Source organism: Serinus canaria, chromosome 4, assembly GCF_022539315.1.
Source record: "Serinus canaria isolate serCan28SL12 chromosome 4, serCan2020, whole genome shotgun sequence".
Taxonomy (NCBI): domain Eukaryota; kingdom Metazoa; phylum Chordata; class Aves; order Passeriformes; family Fringillidae; genus Serinus; species Serinus canaria.
Genome location: NC_066317.1, coordinates 47,733,084 through 47,757,408, shown reverse-complemented (window position 1 = coordinate 47,757,408; position 24,325 = coordinate 47,733,084). Strand labels below are relative to the sequence as shown.

Here is a 24,325-nt window from a genome sequence, read left to right as displayed (position 1 = left end):
GAAAACATCTCACTTTGGTAGCAGCTGCCTTGTGCCTTTGGTATTAAGCTGATGTGCACTTAGGGATGAAAAGCTGTGGTGTGCAAGCAGCTACTGCTCTTCAGTGTCCCAGCACTGGGAGGCAGCTGGGACAGGCAGCTGAGGCTGCAGCCCCACATGAAGCTGCTGATGAACGTATGATAACACCCAGAGTTACAATGGAAAGGGAAAATATTTCTACCTGCTTACCATCATCATTGTATTGGTGTGACTGCATCATGCTACCCTTCACAAGTACCGGAACAGAAATATTCAATGAACAGTTCCAAATTATTGATAAATCTATTTCTGTCTGATAATGGCCCAACACTGCTGTTAGCATGTCATATTTTTCCTTTATTTTGCCAGTGAAAAGAAGCCTTCTCTAGACAATGCTCCACATTTAATTTTAATCATTAATTTCCCACTGACCCAACTGTTTTTTACGCATCACCATTAACTTCCCCTTGAATCTATTTGTTATGTTTCTAACTCTTCCTTTACTTTCCCTCTAAACTGGTTGGTTTTGTAACCAACATTATACCTTTCCTCCTAGATAGTCTTTTGGGGGCTTCAATAACACGTTTTTAATGTTTCCCAGTTATCACCCACTCTAGTTTTTTTCTTTTTAAACCTCTGCCTCTGATAATTGTTTCCAAATTTCTACGAAGGGCCAAGAGCATCCCTATTCTTGGTCTGAGCTGGGGTTTTGCTCATTATAAATGTTACCAGGACACAGTCACTTACACTGGTATCTGTCAAAATGAGAACTCTCATTTATCCTCCCAAAAATGCAGCCTCCAGTGTAAAACATTCCAGGGCTGTTTATATTGCCAAAGCACAGCACTGTGAAGAGATGCTTGGGCTTGCTGTAAATACAGCACATCTCCAAGGTAAATAAAGGGTATCTCCAACCTCTCCTGCAGCATCAGACAGTTCCAGTGAGAAGGGATGGCTCACTCTCAGTTTGGCTGCCTCAGCCCCATAAACAGACAGTAAGAAATCTGGTTATCCTGTAATTAATAAGATTTTGTGCTCTGTAGCTGACACTGGCTAGTATTCCTCTTGGTGCTCTGCAGAAGATGAATCCCTTAGCACTCAAGACCATTTACTCCAGACTCACCAGAGGGGAGGAAAATTGGGAAGGGTGTACATCTACACCCACCCTGCTCAGGCCAGCAGCTGTTAGCTAAGACTGGCTCAGCACTGCACTGTGTCCTCCTTCACTTGACCTTGAGCAATGCTTCTCTCCAAGTTCATTGCAGGGCATTTCTAAATTGATGCTCGACTGTCAAAAAGATGTAACAAATGATAGGGAACATGCTGACGAGCCACAGGGCTGTGTGAATTTCTTATAACATTAATGGAGATGCCTTTGCTGCCTGAGATTTGGACAAGTGTGCATGGCTTGGATTATTTTAGCTCATATGGTCATTTATTTCAATAGTCAGCTGAAAGCCAGCAAAAGCTGCATGGATGGTCCATGAAGACGAGTTTGTTTGGAGTGTGATGGGCTGGAAAAACAGCAAAGGGCAAGGAGAGATAAGGGAGGAACTGATCTCAGCGCTCAAGAGCCTGCAAATTTGGGTATTTGTGACTGGATGGTAAGATAAAACCAGCACCCATTTGTAGTGAAAGCATACAGCAGAAATCAAAAGAATTGACACAATGTGTAGGAGGGTGTTAAAGATTTCCTAAACTGACCTACATGCCAGCCGAAAACAGGGAAGGGAGAAAAATTCAAGCAAATATCCCATTGCTTTAAAAATCCCTCTCAGCTGTGTTTTCCAGGCAAATAATTTAATTTCTATAAATCTGCATCTGAAAAGCCATTGTGCTTTTAATTTTCTTTTGCAACAGATTTCTTCCAGAAAAAAGAAAGTTCCCCTCCCATTTGCCCCTGGGATATACACCTCTGCATAAACAACAGATTAAAAGAGATAAAACAAGGCAGCTGTGCATCTCATTTAAGTGATGCTGCCACATGCTCCTGTGGCTTTTATTTTTGTTTGTGCTCTCTCACTTTCCATCTACTCATTAGAAGGAGCCTCTACTTGTGATCCTGTACAGCAGTGAAGTCTTCCCTTTGGAGGGGACATCCTCTGCAAACCCCTCTACTACACATTTCTACTGCTGGTAACTAACAGGGAAACCAGGAAGTCCCCTGTGAGAAGGGACAGCAGTTTGTGTCACTAAAAACCAAATGTTTACTTGCAAAGGCCAAACCAAAGTTGAGACCTGGGAGCTCATACTTCATGGACTGAAATGCAGCTCCCCACAAAACTCTCACCAGCTCAGTTTCCCAAGCTGGCTGAGAAACCGATCTCCCAAATTCTTGTGGGTTTGTATCCAGAAACACAGAGAAAAGAGATAAAGCAAGCCCAGGTCTGCTGCAATTACATGTTTCAGTAAGTTTTTGTAGGCAGCTTGCTTTAGCAAAGTAAGCTGTCACCCCCAGCAGCAAGCAAAGCCGTGCTACAAATTCAAAGGGGTTCTTGTGCCAAGTGCTGGGTGACCGTGCTCGAGGCTCTCTCTTCTCACAGTAACTTCACACTTTGAAGCTGAAGAGCAGAACGAGGCCACAGATCAGACCAAAACATCCAGAGCATCAAGGGAAACCAAAGAAGTGGTTAAATGTGAACATCAAGAAAAAGGACAAAAAAAAAGGACATGAAAAAGTGTTCATCATAACCCTTGATGGCTGCTTTATCTATACTGTGGCTGTGGTAGGCTCTTTGGAAACATGAGGCTCTGAAAGTATAAAGGAGACAGGATTTGTAGGGAAAAGTAATATCTTTTATTATATCCTCCAATTGTCAGGAAGAAGAGTCAAGCCTTGGCCATACAAAACCTCCAGGAAAACTTGTCTGACTTTTCAATTACATTGGTATTACCTTTACCTGCAAATCCCACTTTGCTTTGGCTACTTCCAGCCACCATGAATGCAGCCTCTATAGGTGACCAGGACTCAACATTTGAGGGGGCTTTCCTTCCCCATCTGCAATCTGCAAATAGCAGAGGGGCTAACAAAGTAAGAATAATCATTGTATTTGTCACACACACTTACTAAATAATACCTTTTCACTACTTTCAGACTGGTTTATCCAAAACCAAGTGGCAACGCTGGGAACACCAGGAGACAAACCTTAACTCATGATTAAAGACCTTTGCTTTAATTACCTGGAAATATTTTCTCCCTTTCAGATAGAAAAGTGTGAGAAAATCATGCTGATAATAATGAAGAACTGTTTAATATCCTCATGGTTAACATCTATGTCTTGTATGCAGCTCCACAAATATGTCTTTAGATTCACTCCTGGGAAAGTATCACAGCCACAGTAACTTCTATAAAGAGGAAAGAAACTAGGAGACACTTTTCTTCTCATGTGGATGGATTACCTTGTTTTGTTCTTAATGATCTCAAAACCTTAAAGAGTCAATGATAAGTTTGCCAAACTCCTTCCAGGAACTACCTAAATTTCAATTATTTTTCAGAAGAAAACATAATAACACACTGAATGAAAATGCTTCTCTTCAGTTGAATTGAAAACTGAAAATGCTTGGTTAATATTTTGCCCTAAAAAAATAAATATTGGGAAAACTGGACAAGTTGAAAGAGGTTGCACTGCTTTAAACCCCAAGCACTGAAACACAATTTTTCTTCATTTAGTCTACAGCTGGAACAATTCAGTTTTCACACGAATTTAAGAATTGTTTCAGTCAAATCAAATTGGGGTTTTTTGAGAAAAAAAACCAAACCAATCCAGCAACCAAAATATATGGGATGTTTTATCCATGTAATCTTTTCTCTTCAGTGGTGATCTGCCAAGGAGTGATGCTAGGCTACAGGCAAAAAGATCCTACAGAACTGAAGGGCTCTACAGCAACAGGGCAGAGCCCTGAAAACTGAAAAATCTTATTTTCTGTGTCCAAAAGCTACAGGAGGATATGTCTTCTGTAATATTTGTTAAAAAAGGAAAAAAAAAGTGTCATTGCCTTTACATCTGCAGAGAAAACACTCTTTTTTGTGGTAGCCTGTTTGTGAGCCTTGCCTTGCAAAGCTTGAGGCAGAGATGTATAGCGGCAACTATTTTTAGATCGCAAACTCTCATGGATTTTAAAAGGGCTTTTGCATATGGAAAGTAAAAAAAAGGAATGCAAAGTATTTCAGGAGAAGGATAAAATGATTCATATTATACAGCAGAAGAGAGGGGTTGGTGCTTTTATATTCTGCTGGCAAAGCTGCAAGTGGGATCCTCAGTGACTGTGGGGAGGGCATGGTGCACACTGCCATCACCCCACAGGGTCCCCTGCCAGCCTCAGCCAGCAGCTCTGGACTAGCTCCCCCAAGGATGGGAAGAGAAACCACTAGGTAAAAAAAAACCCTGCCCTTTCAGTGGCTCGATGGAGACAGTGTGGCAACCTTCACACTCATCTAGTTGCCCCCTTGGCTGCCTCTCCACCATGCTCAGTGCCTTCCCCAGTCCATTCCATTGGATGGTCTGCACGAGGTGGATGAATGCTCAGGGAAGAAAGTTTGTGCTCTGAGATTACTTTGATGTATAGATGGTGGCAGACAACACTAACACTCAGCAGAGGGCTTTCTGTCTCCCTCCTAAAGCATGCAACATCTTGATGGGTGGAAAAAAAAAAGAAAAAAGGACAGAGAGCAAGCTCCTGTTTACATAGAGAGCTGGGCATCACAGAAAAACTTCTGCCAGCTTTTTTGGTAGTAGAAGCTCACAAGAGCCAAATGAACACTAGAGACAAAAATAATTAGACATGGCTTTAGTTGATTTTTGAGTAATTTTGCTCAGTGGTGGCTGTGTGACTGCCTGAGGATTTCTGTTCTAGCATGTAGCAAAATCTGAGGGACCTTCTGTGGTTCTTAACACTTCTGCAAACACATGGGTCACTTCAGATCTATTTGGATATGTCACCAGAAAGCAGCAGATGTATCTGATGATGACTTTATGTTGGCAGATGAAATCCTACCTCCTTGCACATCTTTTATGTTTGTCTGCCTCCTTTGATACACTGTAAACAAGGAGTTTCATGACTCCTGGGGGGTGTAAAATGACTATGATTATGCATGTTTATCACTTTTAAAGGGAGATGAAGGGTAAGTGTGATGACCCAGGTAAATACTTGCTGCTTAACCCAGCATTAATCCTAGCAAAATACAATCACAACGGGATTCAAATGACAAAGAACTAAAGCATATGAGTATAATTAATTCCAGTCAAAATGGTCTTATGGAAAGTAGATCTTGCCAGACTAACCTGATTGTCATTCTTTGATGAGCGTAAAGATTCGCCTGAAAAAGCTGGGCTGAGCAATGTAAGATACCCAGACTCCTGAAGGGCATGTCCCTTCCTACCATGAGTTAGCTGATTGCAAAGCAGCAACACTCAACACCAGCAGACCAAACCATATTAGGAACCTGCTATTGACATCTCAAATATTTGACATTGGAGGAATCATCATTAATAGACACGTTTCTAGAAAGGCCCAACAAGGACTAACAATACCTTCAAAACTATTCAACATTCCCAACCAGTATCACAAAGTTAATTTAAAACCAATTTGAAAAAATTCTGGATGATACAGAAACTGACAAATCAGCAAACAGTGGGCAAGTGGGACAGTCAGAGCAATCTGGAACACTTAGTACATGAACACAGACAAATACAAAGTGTACTTTTAGGAAGAAATGTGCACAGAATGAGAAGCTCAGCTGCACAACCCGCTAGGGAAACCATGGGTACAAGTGAAGAGTCTATTCACCTTTGATCAGGCTCATAGGAACATATTGCATGCATTTCCAGTGCCCAGATTTTAAAGAAATTAGCAGAAGGGGAGGAAAACAACTGCAAAGAAGGATTCAAGTAATTTGAGGAGTTTCAAACAGTACTGTTTGCTTTGTTTATTTAAAATGGAAATTAAGTCAGCTTTCAGTCTGTAAGTACCTTCAATCAGAAGAAGTACCAAGACCTATAGAGCACTTCATTTAGTGGAGCAAAGCATAAAAGTCAATGGCTAAAAGCTGATTTCAGGCAGTCAGGCAGGGAACAAGGCACATATTCACCAGTGTAATTAAGCCCTGGAACCAAATGTCAGGTAAGAGATATGGCCACTGCTCACCAGAGACTGGAGCCTTCTGAGATACTACCTGAGTCAAATACAAGTTATGCATTAGTGAAAGTCAAAAAAATTTACTGTGTTCAGTACAGGTGACTGAATGAAAGCTGTCATTGGGTTACAAACCCTACAGGATCACTTCTGGTCTTACACCTGAAGGTAGGACTCCACAGGAGCTGAAGTCCACACAATTCCCTTTGTCATGCAGTACCAGGTGATGTACTAACCCCTGCTGAAACCAGTGAGAGTGCATGACTTATGGAAACTATATTTTTGGGAGAGGTGAGGGAGTTACTCTATATTTTGGGGTTTTTTTTGCACTGAATAACGCTGCTTATGGGATTTGCCAGTACCCCTATGGACCAATGCACAAAAGGAAAACATGGTGTGATATAAATAATGCATGGTACACCACTGATACCTGGGGAGAAGAATTATGAAGACTAATGCTTGCATTTGCTCAGATTTTGCAACTGCCTCTACATGTTGGGGCAGTAGTTGGTTATTGCCTTCTTCCTTTCTGCAGTTAGCATCTTTGAAGTACTTTCTCTCTTGCAGCTCATGCTGTACTAGACATGCTTTTCTGCCATTCAGAGATCAGTTCAATTAACTTTTCATGGATCTACCCTAAGTGCCTCAAATTCAGGTAAAAAAGGTGCAGTTCCCTAGTGTTTATACATGTCAAAAGCATGTTGCATGCTTCTTTCTTTGCTACATTCCAATTTGCTTTTAGCATTACTATCTGAGGTGCATTTTTGCCTGTGCTGAAAGTTTAGAAAATACAGGCCCAAGAAACTTTGCTCTAATCCCATACCACTCTTCAAGTATCTTGGCTCACCTGAACAGTGAGAGGTCCTGGGTTTAGAGCAAGAGGAGCTTTTCACAGAGGAGGTTTCTATTTGATTTCTTTCTCTCTCACAGTGGCTTCTAGGTATTGCTGAACTGGAAAAGTTGGTTTTAGGTTTTTGTTGGGTTTTTTTTTTCCCCCCAAGATTTATTTGAAGATGAATGGGAGGAGACATAGTAATGCTTCTCACTAAGCTAGCAGCAATTTAAGAGAAACTGTTCAAAGTAAAGCCAAAATTATTTCAGGTAAAACCATGGATTTAACTTTGAACAGTTTCCTTAAGTAACCAAAAAAAGGAGCCCCAAAAGGGAATTAAGTTTATAAGATACAATGCCAATTAAAGAACAAGACAGATAAAGAGTTATGAAATCATATGTTTGAAATTACTATGACAAACCACCTGATATTTGGAATTTGGGATTACATGTACATCCCCACCTGAACACACCTTACTAGTGTAGGACTCAATCTTCATAGAGATGAGTATCAGCAGGTAATTTTCCACTGGGCACAGCTATAGGAATTTTGGCTGGAGACAAATCCCAGTGTTTGATTATTATGACTGCAACCTTTAAAAAACACTGGAACTTGAAATAAAACCATTACCCACATTATTTTTATCCCTCAATGGCAACATTTCATGGCAGGAGACTATTTACCTGGAATGCTCTCCAACTTTCTACGAAGCTCTTCATTTTCTTGTTGCAATGAAATTACCTCCTGCTCTAGCTCTTGACACCGAGGGCAGTAACCTTCTTCCTCTTCCTCCTCTTCCTCCTCTGGAAGTGTAGAAGATGATGGATGACCATGAGATTCCGATGTTGCTGGAGATGTCCATCCACCTAAAGTGTGTACTGGAGAGGCTGAAAGTGGATCCACATCTGCCAAATGGCTAAAATCATTTATTGATGAGGTGTTCTGAGAAGGGAAGCTCCCAGAAAGCAAATAGTTCTGAAGGGAATCAGTAAAAACTCTCAGAAAGGCTGAGGTTTGTTGTTTCTTTTGCATATACTGCATCTCTATGTCTAAAATGTCTGATGTCTGACTATGGACCATTTTCCCGAGCTGACATTGCTCTTGTCTTTCACTATAATTTGGGTTTTCCTGCTTTATACAAGAAATCATGGACTGAGAGTGATTGTTGTCCAGCAGTTTTCCACCACAATTTAAGAGACTTAGAACCCGGCTGCATTGTTGAGCAAAGGCATCCAGAATCATTCGACTCTCTGCAACAAAAGAAAAGATGAATCACAGAAACCTAATGCAAGAGGTTATGCCAGGCAGTAGCAGCTAGATGAATGTACACAACTGTTTACAGTAGCATGCATTTTATTTCTGAACATTTTAAAATTATGGCTTCTGCTTTAATACTTGTGCAACACTGTGATTTAAAACAATCCTGACTCTGTTTCTATTTTGAGAGTGCCCTTGTGACCTTGCTGTTAATCAGAAATGCATTGTGATGATAGACACTGCTTACTGACATCTTCTTTCAGAGGGATTAAGTCAGGAAAATGGGGAAGAAAACACAAATTACATCCAATTTGCTACAACTTCAACTAAGCACTGCCCTGAAAGCCTATTTCAATCTGTTGGAGGGCATAAACTGTACATATTTGTAGGACTTTGCACCATACCTTTGTCCTCTCCCTAGTTCCTCTCCAACAAGGCTTCCAAGCTTTGTTATTTCTCCTTTTTCTCTTTGATGCACTTATCTAACATTGGGCACAGGACATTCCACACAAGTGACCCTCAATTCAATGGACTTTGCTTCTGTTCCTCTTGCTCTAGGTTCCAAATATGTCCAGGAACTACTCAGAGTGATAAGCACAAACCCCTCTCCTTAAACCAAGCAAAGGCATCCTGCAGGTTTGCAGGCAGGCCAGTATGGCACAGTGGAGAGTGGAGCTCTTCAAGATGCTCAGCCTACAATCAGGAGACTCTACATAGGATTGTGCAGCAATTTCTGGAGACAGCAGCTCAGCTCTGGATTTAGGATAGGGATGCCGTGCTGCACCTAGTCAGCTTTCCTCTCATGACAGGAGGTGTCATGTCTCAGGGAGCAATAGCAGCTACAAGCTAAACCTACAGAGCAGGATGGCTCATTTCTGCAATGTCTACATGTATAGCTCAAGCTGCTACAATACTTCCTGGACCCAGACAGAAAATTACCAAGATATTTATGACACAACCTCTTGGGCTCCCCAGCAAAAACAGTGCCTTTTAAATATTTTTTACTCTATTCAAAGCTAAGTACCTCTAGGTATCTAAACAGATGTAACTAACATTTTGCAAAAGAAAAAAAAGACCGGTAGGTTAAAGCACTGCCAATTTTGGAGAGCACTTCTCAGGCAGGCTTGACTTTTATAAAGTGACAAACGTATTCACTTTTGAAAAGGCAACCTGCTACAGATCCATGAGACTAAGCACCCCAGACCTTCATTTACCATAGCTTCATCAGTAGCCTCATCACACTCGTAACACATAAAGAACAGAAATGTTCAGAATTCAGGTCTTTAAGGGGTGGCACTTTGTCACCATCATATTTTCTGAAAAATTCCTTCACCAGGATATCTCCTGGGAAGCTGAGAAGCCTCAGAGAAAAAAGAAAACAATAACTATCTGATTTTCTCCTCCTGTGTTTTGCTGCTTTGGAATGTGGTTTGGACATTGCTTACCAACTGGTCATTGTTTCACTGGTTTCATGCTAATTGTTTTAACTTAATGACCAATCACTGTCAGGCTGTGTCAGACTCTGAGGAGAGAGTCACGAGTTTTTCATTATTCTTCTTTTAGCCTTCTGTCTGTATCCTTTCTCTATTCTTTAGTATAGTTTTAGTATGGTATTCTTTAATATAATATAAGATCATAAAATAATAAATTAGTCTTCTAAGAACATGGAGTCAGATTCATCATTTCCTCCCTACGACAGGGGACCCCAAAAATACCACAGCATTTTTCACAGCACTTCTTCAAGATCTACCACTGTCTGGCAGAAAATCTACTTTACACTGAGGTCAGTACAGCTGACCTGAAGAATATCTGAAACAACACTAATTTGCATTTGTACCATCCTCCAGATCTCTGCAAAGAGGGCAGGGCTGAAGCAGCATACAAATACTTTCAGTCTCGAATGCAGCCAGAGGAGACCTCCCTGGCACAGAACCTGAGGATGTGATATCCTGAGGATTGAAAAAACAGGAATCTGAGGTGGGCAGAGCAAGCCCAAGGCCGGTGCTGGGTCATGAGGCTGCCTGGAGCCATGCAGGGATTGCCCAGGGGCTCCATGGGAAGGACTGGAGTGGCCTTAAGACCACTGCAAGCATCCTCACCATCAGCCTCCCGTGTTTATGAGCCGTATCACAATCCTGGAGATGGGTTCAGACTCATGAGGGCAGATTTCTACCACACCTCTTAGATCCAAAGCATTATGCAATGCCCTTTGTCCACAGTACAGCTGCACAGGGCAGAAATGCACAGGCACTGCTGTCCCCTCTGCAAGTGGGTGCCAATGAGGTGCCAGGTCCATCACCCTCTGCCTCTCCTTCTCCTTTTCTACACTAACCTAAGGCCAGCTGTCCTTAACCCTTACAATAAATGCAACTGCAAAACAACACAAGAGATGTAATATGAATTAAAAGAACAGAATCCTGATGACATGGCAGCTTTCCAGCTGAGACCTGATAAACCAAAAGGAAATCAGGAAATTCAAGAATCACTAACAACCCCAAGACGTGCTTTCTTTGTTTTACTTCTTTCCACGTTTCCCCTTTAAAACTATTACTGGATGATATTGAGTGCAACTTTGCAATCCTACTACAGAATTGTTTTTTCATTCATTTTAATCCTATAATCTGATTCCAGACCTGAAGTCATCTATACTGTTTGTATTTTAATCATTATTGTCTCTGTTCACAAAACAGTTACGTATTCTTTGCATACCCTTGTTGCATGGGGACAAGATATGAATGAAACAACTGAAAAAGGGATTGGACTCTTATAAGAGATGTTACTCCAATATTATGGTTTATTCTAAAAACAGCAAAAAGTAACCTGACATTCAAATTACTAGTTTTGAAGAATACCAAAATACACATTAACATCAGTAAAGATTAAATTAATTATTAGTTTTGTTTAAAATCTAATGCATTAGGCATATTCACTGTGATAACGGCTTAAAATGTAACTGAAATTTTATACAGAAATGACTATTGATTTAATCTTCAGTATCAGATCTATTACAAAGACACAATAACAGCAATTACTGGTTTTTTTCTTAACTTCAAGCCATACTCAAAGACATAAAAATGAGCCATGACAAAGCAGGGCTCATTTGAAAGGCTAACCCAGAGATGCACAAATGCTTTTTTTCTGGGTACTGCTGGACAGCAATAGTGAGGGATGCCCTCAGCACATACTCTGGAAATATCTGTCTCTGTGCTGAAGTAGGTTCTACTTTGAAGAGACTTCTACACCAGTAATGGTGCACACACCCACAGTCTGAACAACCCTAAATGAGAATGATAACTGCAGTTATTTCTTATGATGGAGGAAAAAAAATGTTGCCCATTTAGCATATATTGTAGAAATTGGGATTTCAGCTTTTACAGACTGTCTATAATTAGAAATGCAAGCACTGTGCAATGTCTAATCACTTAAGAAATGACAAAAAGTTGTTTTTATGTGATTACTACTGAATAAACACCAATCTATGATTCTTAATTGATTTAATATAATGTATGTATTTTCTAGGAAAGTAGGATTCCAGTGAAATCACTGCACTGGACTAAAACAGGGTAAGCAGTTTATTAAAGTCTTATTGTGATATTCCTTTTTCTTATTACCTTGCTCACCCACCATGTAATTCTAATGTGTCAGGCCCCAGAGTCTTTAGTCTTACAGAACTTCTATTGACTTTAACTAGACATTTGCCTGGAGGTGGACTTGCTGCCTAAGACTCATAAAGTGCTAAGAGAACAGGATTAAACTGCTAAAAGCCTAAGTATTCCTAACTAGATTGTTTAGAGAGACTGCAAGCAACCAGAAGATACCATCATATGGCAGATCAGGTACCAACTCCCAGATACAGCATTCATCTTTGCATCATTTTCTCACTGACTCTGGGACTAGGGGAGGTTCTTAGCTATTCAACTGCCAGACTGAAAACAGGGTTTAGTAAGAGGGAATGTCTGAAACTCAGCCTGATAACTTACACTAACTAATGCATCAAGAAAGATGTCTGGAAAATTTGGCAGGTGTAACTTCAGCTGTTCCCACACCTAAGGATCTTCTCAATACTTAGATCAGACAGCTTTATTAATAAGCATTGTGTTGGGTCTCAGTGGCTCTGGATTCAGGTTGTGGCTCTTCCAAAGTTTGCTTTGTATACTTGGGCAGCTGGTTTAAAAAGCCATCTTTATAAGTATTGAGTGGGTCTGAATACCACACATTCTCCCCTGCAGGGAATGTATTCATTGGTATTTAATTTTCAGCAAGATTGTGACGTTCAGGTTCCTTAGCAATTCCAATCATCTCACTCTTCACCTTGCAGTGACTCAGCCCTCTCACCTGATTATTTGTATTTCTTGATTTGTTTATTACAATATTTTTATTAATTGAGATCCTGGGGCAGCAGCCTTGTACCCCTCAAACTGGCCTTTATCCAAACATAGAGACTTGGTCAATTACATTTTTAGATATAACCACTGCTGTAAATATCGTGCTTAGGTCACAAAATTGAGAGCATGTGACACCTCCTATGACTACACAATGTTTTCTTGGGCATTTTGCATACAGATCATCCAGACAGTCCAGTGGATTAAGACTACAAGTGTCTGGCCATTTCAGCACTTATCTGAGAGATCTGCTTCCAGATGAGGGCTCACAATTTCTAAGGTAAGGTCAAAACACTGATCTTCATCGTCACTGTTCACTGAACAGTTATTCTGTCTTCTGGGCATCAAGGAGCTTTATTAACTGGTCATTTTAAATATGCCATGTTTTTGGCACTGCCAACAGGTGTTACCAGCTCTGCTCTTCTTCCTCTGCTTTCCATGAAAGCCCACCCTAAATTTTAAACTACACTGTGAGGTCTACATCATGCTTTCCTCAGGAAAAGGACTTTCTTTGGTGGCTTATGGTACTGTTCAATGCACAGACTACCAAAGACTGATAGTTTTTATGCCAGGAAAATAATAATCTGAATAGATTGATAAAGAATTTATATTTTACAGAGGAAAACAGGTATCTGCTGGTGCTTTGAATGAATCCATCCGTGGGGCTCACAGCAGTCAGAGTAACCTCTAGAGGAGAGAAGGATTGTGTTGCAGTGCAGCTTCACATTTCTCATTGTAAGATGACATTTCTCTTGCAGGATCTTTCCCTGCATGGGGGGATTTCAAGATAAATTTTTTATTCACCATGGCACTGGGTGGAGAATTCCTGTTTTTCTTCTTTTCCCTAGCCTGTCTTCCTGCAATTATGCTGGAGTCTGGAGGTAAGAGTGGTCTCTTAGAGAGCAACTGAGGGGAAATCTGGTTACCCTTGGAAAGAGTTCTAACCATTAGAAAAAGCTGCAAAAATATCTTTAGTCATCACTGTGTTTGAGGTGCCCACTTTCAAAAGCAAACTTGGAGCTGTGAATTCCAAGGGGCCAGAAATGTCATGCCTGAAGTTTAAGAACCAACTACATTAAGTGTTTAAGTTGCTGGCACAGAGTTAGGCATCCCAGGAGTGGTGTTTTACTAGCTATTTGCTCACTGTTGCCTGCACAAGTGAAAAGGCAGCTGCAAAAAAGGCAGCTGCAACAAGATATCTGCAAAAAAAGATATCTCTGAACTCAGGAAGTGGGTATCCCTATAAAACCACCCTACAGCACTTCACCCCTTTATTCAAGTAAGCACCTGCCAAACGCTGAGGATAAACCAAGTGGGAAAACTGGGCACATCATGGATGGTGACTCCTTGTGGAGAATGCACATGCAGCTGGACACCTACTAAGGGGATGATCTGTCCCTTCCTACAACACCCACCAGTTGAGATGAACCTCTGGCTAAGAGGTGCTCTGGGCCTGTTCCCCTTGCTGCTGTGGGGAGCACAGAGACCCCACAGCTGCTGGCCAGAGTACAGGGTGACTATGCATGGAGAACATGTAAATGCTCTCACTTTCCAGGGGCAAAACCCCAACTCTGCTTCCCCAGAGATGGCCTGTGCTATTAAACTGGCTCTTAAATTAGTTAAGAGGATTTCAAGCCTCTTGGCAATGGGACTTCTTCACATACATACAGCACTGGGGTCCCAGCTAGCTTCTGCTCATCTTAGCAGTGCTACAGCTCCCAAGAACAAGCTGCATGGTGTTACTCCATCACCAAGCAGGAGGGATGGGCACATAGCTCAGCAAAGCATCCCTACCTATGGGACTAAAATACCCAGGAGATCTAAGCCTTGCCTACTGCTTTAGAGAATCACAGAATGTGATTCTATGGAAGGGACCTTAAAGCACATCTAGTTCTGCACCCCTTGCTGTGGGCAGAGATACCTTCCACTAGACCAAGTTACTCAAAGACCCATCCAACCTGGCCTTAAGCACTGCCAGGGATGGGGCATCCACAGCTTCTCTGGGCAAGCTTCTTCCAGTGCCTCATCAGCCTCACAGTAAATTTTTTTTCCACACATCTAACCTAAATTTCCCATCTTTCAATTTGAACTCATTACTCCTTGTCCTGATTCAGTTCCTCTTGAAGAGTTTTTCTACAGCTTCCTTGTGGGCCTTCCTAAGACACTGGAAGGTTGCTATGAGGTCTCCAAGCAGCCTTCTCTTATCCAGGCTGAACAGCCTCCACTTTCTCAGCCTGTCTTGACAGCGACCTGCCCCAGTCCCCTTTCCAGCTTTGTGGGCCATCTCTGGTAACAACTTGAGCAAAATACTACTTGTACACACTGTAGCAAGTTTCTGGTTTGTTTTCTCCTGTTCTGTTTCTCTTGTCACTTACCCGAGCAAAGGGTGAGTTGGGACCCACATAGGAACGGAAAATAAAGCCTGAATGTGTTGTTGAAGGGACAGGGACTTCAAAGAACTTTGGTGCATGAATGGCAGTTCCTTCACTCTCTTTAGCATAGAACTAAATCAAAGACAAGCTCTGAAGCCTGCTCTAAGAGCCTGGTTGGCACAATGTAGTCAGGAAAAAGAAAGTCCAAACTTCTCATTGAAGCCCAGAGGGCTTTGCTGTGAATATGGCCTCATATATCATCTACCAGACAGCTGAATGTTTTCCATGGCGTAATCTGCTTCTGTAAAGAAATGTAGGTGTCACATTTATCATCAGTGTTTTGATTGTGGGCCACAAAGAATACTTAAATACCACCATTTGGGCATTTCATATAAGAAGCAATTTCATGAAGAAAGATGACCTTCTGCCACAGATCACAGAACTATGCCCCAGAGATGAGAATTCTCTGGCTAATCTATTCAAGTGTTAAACTTTTTGGGTAAAGTAGTTGAATTATTTGCAACAAGACATGCTAAATTCATCCACTACAAGGCTACTTCTAGGCAAAAACAGGCATCAGAACACAGCCATACATCCTATTAACTAGAGTATCTCCCTGTTTAGTAAGGAAATGTCATCACATTTGTTACAAAGGCAAACAGCAACATACCAAAACAGGATCCAATTTTTCTAAATAAATAAATCAATGATGTGTCAAAAATTAACAGATGAGTTAATATACCCGATGTTATCAAAACCAGATGGTACTTCATAATATTCATCCTGTTCAGTCAAACCCTGAATATATTCTGGACCATCAGTATATAAAATAGGATGCTGCTATTTGTGATGGCAAACAAAAGCAATCATGCCTGCCAAGCACATACTATAACAGGCAGCATTTCAGCTCTGCTAGACAGAAAGTAATTAGAATGCTTTTAATGTCCAAAAGAATGATGCTGATAGGCTGCCACAGATGTGTAGATTTATGAATATTTATATGGTGGTTTATAGCTGACACTTTTATCAGTTGAAGAAGATAAAATATCTGCCTGACTCAAAAGCTTGACAGTCAGGTTAATAAAATCTCATTAAAGAGAATGACCTATGCAATTATATAGGATTTATTGTAATTCATTTTTGATTGTACTCTGCTTAAAGATGCAATTTCCCATTTCCTGATGCCAAATTTAGGTTGCATATCAAGATCTACGTGGTTTTTTAACTCCAAGCCATCACTAGAGGAAAGATATGCGTTCAGCATCTCGGTATCTTACACCTTTAAAGAAAAAAAAAAAATAATTTGATCTCCTGTTTGTCACTGCATCTTATGAAAACGGTGCAGGCAAGCAGCCGATCTATTTTCTTTCTGTAAAAATCACCACCTCTCTATCAGCAGCCTCTCCATTACCAGCAGCTCCTCCGGTAGCCGGCCCCAGCCTGCCGCCCTCCCCGGCGGAGCGGAGCGGTGCGGGGCTGAGTGGAGCAGAGCGGAGCGGCCGGCCCGGGGCTCCCCCCGCCCGCCCCCGCCCCGCCGCCGCCGGCAGCGGCAGCGGCAGCAGCAGCAGCAGCTCGCTCGCTCCCTCCCGTAGGTGCGCACCGGCCGGCGGCGCCTGCCCCGCCAAGTCCTGCGCGGCTGCCGGCACAGCCCCCGCCGCCGCGACCCCTGCCCACCGCCCCGGGGCGACGCCAGCCGGGCAGCGGCCCCGCCCGCCGCGGGAACTTCAGCGGTGCCCGACCACCGGACAGACCCAGCCGCCCGCCCCGTCCCCGCCCGCCTGCAGCCCCGGGGCGCGGGGCGCCGCCAGCCCCGAGCGGGGGCACCCCGCGGGCGTCGCGCCCTTCGCCAGCGCCCGGGAGAGGGGTGCGCGCCTCGGCCCCCATCCCGCTCCCGCCTGCTGCAAAGTGCCCCGCGAAGTTGCGCGGAGGAGAGAGAGGAGTTGCGGGTACCTGCGCTCAGCTCCGCGCCGCCGCCCCCCGCCACCGCCGGGCAGGGGCCGTAGCGGCCCGAGGAGCTCGGGGCCGGCGGCGGCGGGCGGGGGTGGCCCTGGGCAGCGCCGGGGGCAGCGCCGGGGCGGACGGGCCCGTTGGGGAAGGGGCCGTGCGGCGCGTAGGGCAGCGGCTCGGCGGCGTGCGGGAAGGGCTGCCCCGCTCCGCGCCCGCGGGGCACCTCCACCATGGTGGGTCTCTCATAGCGCTTGGCCAGCGCCGCCCGCTTCCCGGGGAAGGTCTTCAGGACGCTGTAGGGGCCCCGCTGCTTGTAGATTTTGGGGGTGCTGGGCCCCTCCTCCGCCGGCTGCATCTCCTCCTCCATCCTCCGCCGCCTCCCCTGGCGCGGCGCGGCGCGGCCCCGCTCCGGGGCTGTGTCTGCCGCCGCCGCGGCTCGTCTCTGTGGCACGGCGGAGCCCCGGCGCGGCGGGGCGCCGGCCTGATTGACAGGCGGCCGCGCCAATGCCTGGAGGGAGACGGGCGGCGACCGGCAAGTGTTTAGGGTAATCTCTGCTAATGGCAGCGGGGCGCGGAGGCGGGCGCTGGCGGGGCCGCCGCCGCCCCCGGCACCCCCCGCGGGAGCAGGTGAGCTGCGGGCGGGGGACGAGCGGCTCCGGGCCCTCCCGCCTCCGCCCGGCCCCGCCCGGCCCGAGGGGGCAGCGGGCTGCCAGACCGGCCCGCCCCGCCGAGCGGCGGCCGCCGCGAAAACTTTGTGTCCCCTCGGCCGGGCGCGGAGCCCCGCCGCCCGCCGGGCATCTCTCCCTCCCTCCCTCTCTCCCTCCCTCCTCTCCCCGCACGGAGCGAGCCGCGGGCCCGCCTCCCCGGTTATTAGGGGTGAAATAAATAATGCCATAAATAAAAGTATTTGGGAGTCCGGGACCTGTCAGAGTTGATTAGGGCACAGAGGACATTTTCTTTCTCATTATGCAAAAGCATTTCACAGCGAAATAAAAGAGGTTTCGCTGTAACTCATGCATGTCAGATTTCCAGGAATCCGGGAGATTAATTACATTTAACATTATTTGGAACGCCCCCCGCCCGCTTTTTGCAAACTGCTTAAATGCGGCGGACGCGTGGGGCGCGGGCTGGTCCCGCGTCCCCTGCTCACTTTCCCCCCGTCGCCCGCTCGGGCCCTTTCAGGGACAGTTAAGAAATAATGAAACGATGGTGAAAGACAGGAGGAGAATGAGATGCCATCGAAAGACGTTTTTGAGAAATGGTGGAGATCTGGGTGAGATGGGAGACAGCTGAAACCGAATGATATGTTGAAGAAAAATAAATGATAACAAACTGCTCGCTTGCTCTCTCGATTCTTTTCTGCATTACCCTTATATTGTGCATTACCATTTCCCTTCTTCTGCCCCACTTCTCGCCTGCTTCTGTTGCTATAATTTATCAGGATTACAATAAACCCTCTGGCTTGTGGAAGTAAAATTGCAGAATACCTTAGCTGTATTTAAGTGTTGGCAGTGGGAAATCAGGAAATCATTCCTCTTATCACGTGGAATTTTGGCCACTTATTGTGGTCATCACTCTGCCATTCCAGATTTTTTTATTTAGTCAGAGTTGGGCTCACTGGTAATGAAATGCAACCCTTTGCTGATGGTAATTAACTCCTGCCCATCTACTGCAGAAAAGTGGAGTTTAGTTCTGCAAGCTAGGCGTTCTTTTCATGCAGGGTGTACCAGGAGCTGGGCTGGTTTTGGTTTTGATTTTTATGACAAGTAGAGTAAATCGATTCCTTGTAGCAGCCAAAAGCATCAAGTATAGGCTAGTGTGATAGAAATCGCTGTTTTACCTAAGCAAAATCAATCATAAGTCTCTTTGTTTCCTGCCTGAGTCTGATCACTTGTGCTTTAAAAAAAAAAAAATAAAAAAGAAAATTGTACTCGAATGCAAAATAAAGACTGGAAATATGTGTGAGAGAAACTGTTCCTACTCAAAAATTAAATATGTCCTCTACCTTGTCTCATCTGACTGGCCTCTGCCATAGCAGCTATTGGAGGTCAGTACTAAAATTGTATAAGGTTAGTATTAGGTTCCTAAAAGTTACATTCAAATAAACAGCCCAAAATTACTTTCTCAGGTGTCAACTACATTCATAGAGTTCACTGCTCTCTGGTGTAGATGCCTACCCCTGAGCTGCTCATGGAAGAAACAATCCTTGCCAAACAGGAACCTTGTACAGACAGAGAAAAGCAGGGCTGACAGGTCATGCCCTCCAAGCTGCCCTCTCTACCAGGGGCCAGGCAGATCCCTGGGCACATGCTGGCTCTCTATGGACAGGAAGAGAGAAGCAGGTTTGGAGTTAATGGGGCTCAAAGCCACTGAAATGATGTGGGGACCTCATCGGTGAGGAAAATGGAATATGCACTGAATTTCTTTCTGGTGTGGTTTTTGACAGTGCCCATCACCACCAAAATATCACTTCAGTTACTTTTAGGAAAGCTTGGCTTTTTCCCTAGTTTGCACTCAGTGATTCTTTTGGGTACTTACACCTAAAAAATCTGTGGATGTCTCCCCACCTTTCCTTTTGTGTTTCCCCCAGAGTTTCAGATGGGGGACTCTGGTGTTGTGGCCAAAAGTCTGTGTTTTGTGCCTAATCTGATGGCTTTCTGCAGGTCAGTCCTGTGATATAAAAGCGTTTAACCCTGGTGATCCCACCTCTTCCTTTGTGGAATGCCCTTTTATAAGGAAACCCCATTTTGCTCCTGAGGTCTGTGCAGGTGTGCAGCCACTCTTGCACGAGGACTACGTGCCTTTGGAAGGGAGGAGCGTGGCACTAGACTGGCAAAGAGGCAGGCTGGGTGAAGTGATGGTCTCCAAGTATGGGAAGATGCTGCTGGATCTGCTGTGAGCAGTTTTGGGCTGTCCTTTTCTATGGCTGTTCCCTGTGGTACAGTCTACTGCTCCCCTGTGGTCTCAGCATGTAGTCATGAAATTATTATTAACTGAACTTGTAACTCTGAATTACAGACCCAGATTGGCTGCAAGCTGGATGAAAACAGCTAACACATAATTTTTACCTTGATAAACTGAAAAAAAGCAAAAACCAACCCTTAGCTGAAACCAGCAGCTCATTTCCAGAAAGCCAAACACCTTCATTTCCCTTAGACTGTGCCGTGACTTGGGAGCTGACCCTGAAGAGAAGGTTGTGTCTTACCCTACCTGTTTACTGATTCAAGTTTTCACTGTTTCACTGAGACTAAGGGCTGGAGATCTGTAACAGGATTATTGCAGAGCACTCTAAGTGGAAAAATGATGGGGAGTAACTGACCCTCGGTGAAAAACCTAATCAAAACAAAGACAACGGGCACAATGAAAAATAAGAAACCGAACCTTGCTGCAATATACCCTCCTCTGCTCCTAGAAATCATGACAAAGAGAATATTTGTCAGTATATAGAAAAATACCCAATCTAGACACAGGCCATCAATCACTGAACATGTCTGTGTTGAAGGTACTGTAAGGTACTCAAAGAATAAAAGTGTGATTCATCCCTATCTTCTGAGCAGGGGCTAAATCTTGCTCCACTTATTCATGGGAGCAGTGCTCCTGTGATAGCTAAAGCATGCAGGATTTGGCCATGAACTGCCAATATTGCTCTGCACATTTGGAGTGTATGATGAGAGCTGAGATTGGCAACTCTCCTCTGTAATCTAAACCACTCTGCAGGCAGGCTAGCCATAATTTGCTGCCCTAAACATTTAACCCCGGCTAGTTAATTTAAGCTTAGCTCAGTTGCTCATGTTTATGGATAAAGAAACAAAAGGGAAAGCATCAAAAGGAAAAGATGACTGTGGAATTCAATATTTCGGCAGCTGTTGATAGGTAAATCTTATTGAAGTGTAGCATTCAAAACCAAAGGCCCGCATTTATGATAATGAGCCTAACAAGGAAATGAGATTGACACAGCAATTCTCTGTTTTTGTTGTCCCCTGAGGTTAGAGATTATGCAGTGCACGGTGCTGTTTTTAGCCTCTTTGGTGATTCCAACTGTGAGAGACAACGCTGTGCATATTTGTCAAGGTTGCACTTTAATCAGGTGACTCAGGGGCTTTTTGAGGGAGAATGTGAACTGCTGGTCTCACTTAAACCTTAATCCACATCCTATGTCAGAGATTCATCAGCCAAGCAGTGCAGCTTTCAGCCCCTTCTTTTCCCTTATGCTTACTCAGTGCTCTGCCAACATGCTTTGAAATAATTGAAATGTATCTATCATGCTTACATTGTATTTTGAGAATTACTGGAATGTTTCTCAGTGACATTAATTGGTTTTAAAATATTTTTGTCTTTCTAATTAGTAAAAGATTGATGAGCAGTGGAAAGGGCATTTAGACACAGGCAGACACATATTTCCATGCTACATTTGTGTCTTAATAAAATGGTTGCTGACTGGTTACTTAAGCCTAGTAAACACTGGAAAGATAGAAAATGTCCTATAACTTGAGGAAGAGGAAAGAACCTCTGTTTTAAATGGGATCACATGGTGTAAAAGAAAACCCAAGTCTCCCTGAGGGCTGGAAAATGGATAAATGAATTATTTAAATATGGTTAAAGGATACACAGGAAAAAGTAATGGCTCTGATACCCAATGCAGAGAAAAATATTAATATTTTAAGGAATCAATTGTGGACACATGAAAAAGCTTGTTTTAATTAAAGATGGCTTACATAAAGCAGTTTCAAGCAGGGAGAAACAGTATAGGATACTTGTTGCTGGGCATTTTTTAGAAATACATCATGAATAAAAGGAATGACATAACACAGTCCAAACTTCCATCTGCCCTAAAATATCTTCACTGTCTGTGTTGGAGCATTTTAGAATAGCTTTACCTCTCTGGAGCATGAGCTCTTTCCCTAGCCCTTGCCCAAGCTTGCTGGTGCTTTCTCTTGGTCTTGGCCATCACCATATAACGTAGAGTTGCTCTATATTGCATAGCTGCTCTTTGTAATGCTTAGATTTGCAATGCTTCTCATTTTGCACACTTGGCATTTTGAGACCAGCACCTTGAGAGGTCTGCTGGCTGTGCACCTCAAGGCAGAGCTGCTGTTCCACGGGCTGGGACCCAGCTTCTTGACTAAACCTGAGCCACTCTCACTGGTCCTGCTGGTCCCTGCCCTTCATGTGCTTTCCAATCTCTGTTGTCCAGGCTTGCAAAAAGGTGGTCCTTGCAGGTCAGAAGTCACCCTGAGCTAGAACTCAGAGTAGAAAATGCAGATTTCCCCCAGCAGAGACTTCACTGATATTTTGCACTGAAGTGTTGCACTTAGGTCCAGCACTCACACAGTTTGGTGGCTGTTCAAAAATATGGTCAGATTTTGTCAAGCAAGCTGTGCACATCAGTTACAACGAAATCACAGATGGGATGGACAGAGGAAAACAGCTGGAAGGAGAATCTTCCTTAAACGGATCAAGATGTGGTTTAAGTGCAAGGATACACATGATCAGCCTCGTGGTGTCTACTGAGCAGAGAGTCAGCTCAGCTTAATCTGACAAAAAACATGGGTCTGAAGATACCAACAGCGATGGAGACATGGGAATGACACATGATTCTTTGCTGAAATAAGGCTTCAGCCCATATTAGATGTCTTTTCCAGCTTTAAAGAGAGCCTAGGAACAGAAGGCTACAAATTCTTCCCTGCATTTCCCTTCATCACTGTCCCATTCTGAGGCAGCCCCTAAAATTTGCACGAAATAATGACAATAGCTTCTCTGCATCCTTAAATGCAGAGCTCAACCAGTTCATGGAACTGAAATGAAGCTCTTCCTCTGCATTAGTAATCATGTAGAAGCAGCACTAGTAATCCTGTGGGAGGTCCTAAAAAGCTGGGGGCAAAATAATTTCTTAGAAGCCCAGAAAAGAAGAAAGTGATGGGCAAAACCTGGAGTTTCCTGTGACCTCAATTGCACACTGACTGGTGCACCACAAAATGGCTCAGTTGGGAGAGGTTCCAAAAACTCTGAAGCATAAACTGAATTGAATTCCACAATAACAGAAATGGGGGAAAAAAAGGCAACAGCACATGCAGGCAAAATTTCCTGGAAGTAGAGCCAGGAGACTGCTGCAGTTTCAGGTGAGAAGGAATTCCATCACCGTGCAAGCCTTTTTGTGTGGGAAGGTGTCCACAACAAGCTACATTTGCTTAGGAAAAAAATAGGTGAAACCATATTTGCTGGAGGGTAAATGCACAGATGCTGTATTTGCAGAGGCTGGAGTTCTTCTGAGGCATCACCACACCTGTCTCTCCAGACAGATCAGGTGCTACCAAAAGTCATCCAGAGGTGATCTCAGAACAGCACTTCAAATAAGTAACCTTCTATGAAAATGTATGCTTTTACTTGTCTAAATGTAAAGGGCCTGGGGAAAAAACAATTGATGAGATGTGTGAGGTTGTCTCAGAAAATAATATGAGAATAACCTGAGTGTCCATCAACTTTACTTTTGTCATTACTCTGTCATGAGAATCTCTTTATATCCTGAGCATCCTCATTATTATATTCTAGTTTCTTTGCTGTGTGGCAGTGAGTTTGTGGCCTACAACAGAAGACCTTGCCCACTGACACCGACAGAGAGGTGAGAGTTAATTTTAGCTAATGCTCTTTCTCTGAATCCTAATTTAAAACTGAGGAAGCCTTCTATCAGCCTCTCTCCTTGAAAGTATCTGCTGGGTTTGATGCTGGTTCTGCCCTCCTTAGGTAGATTAGATGAGATCAGAATTTAGATAATTTACATTATTTTGATTTGGAATAATGTTTAAAAATTTATTAAAATCTTCCAAGCTGGTAGAAGAGTGTCTCTTCAAGGAAGCATTTCTTGCTGTCCCTCTACAAACAACCATTTCACTTATGTAGAATTTAGCTTGTAAAGAAAAAAAAAAGCTGGTGGGTTTTTACTTCTTTTTTTTTCTTTTTTTTTTTTTTTTTTGTCTCTGTACTTCTTCAATCACTTTTATATTTTAATACTATGGTTACTGTAATTTTCTTTTGCTGGGAAAAAATCCTGTCTGGTCAGCTCTATTAATGATGGAGTAGACCAAGATTTCCAAAGAAATTGTTGTTTTCTAGCCATATATATGTATGAAAGCAAGATACTGTGGCTCCTGGAAAACCCAAGTATCAAAAAAGGCAGCTGTATTGCCCCAGTACATCTAACCAAAGCATGAGCACAGACATAGCTTTTCTTTCTTTACAATTGCAGACTTGCAGACGTATACACCTGCCTCCAGAAAACTGGGAAGCTAAATATTAAAACCTGACACACATTTAAGATTTCACATGTTCACTTACATAGATTAAAAATGCAAATGAAGCTGGCTTCAATGAGATGCTGACCTGAGATC

General features: G+C 43.5%; 1 protein-coding gene across 1 annotated transcript in view; it reads right to left on the bottom strand.

The window, feature by feature from the left end:
- Positions 1–17,307, bottom strand: part of BEND4 (BEN domain containing 4) — a 31,462-nt gene extending 14,155 nt beyond the window's left edge. Inside the window, exons 1-2 of the mRNA XM_030239540.2 lie at positions 16,944–17,307; positions 7,666–8,232 (exon numbers count right to left, since the gene is read on the bottom strand). Of these exons, the coding sequence (XP_030095400.1) occupies positions 7,666–8,232; positions 16,944–17,307 (931 nt within the window). The remainder of the gene's footprint in view (positions 1–7,665; positions 8,233–16,943) is intronic.
- Between the last annotated feature and the right edge of the window lie 7,018 nt (positions 17,308–24,325).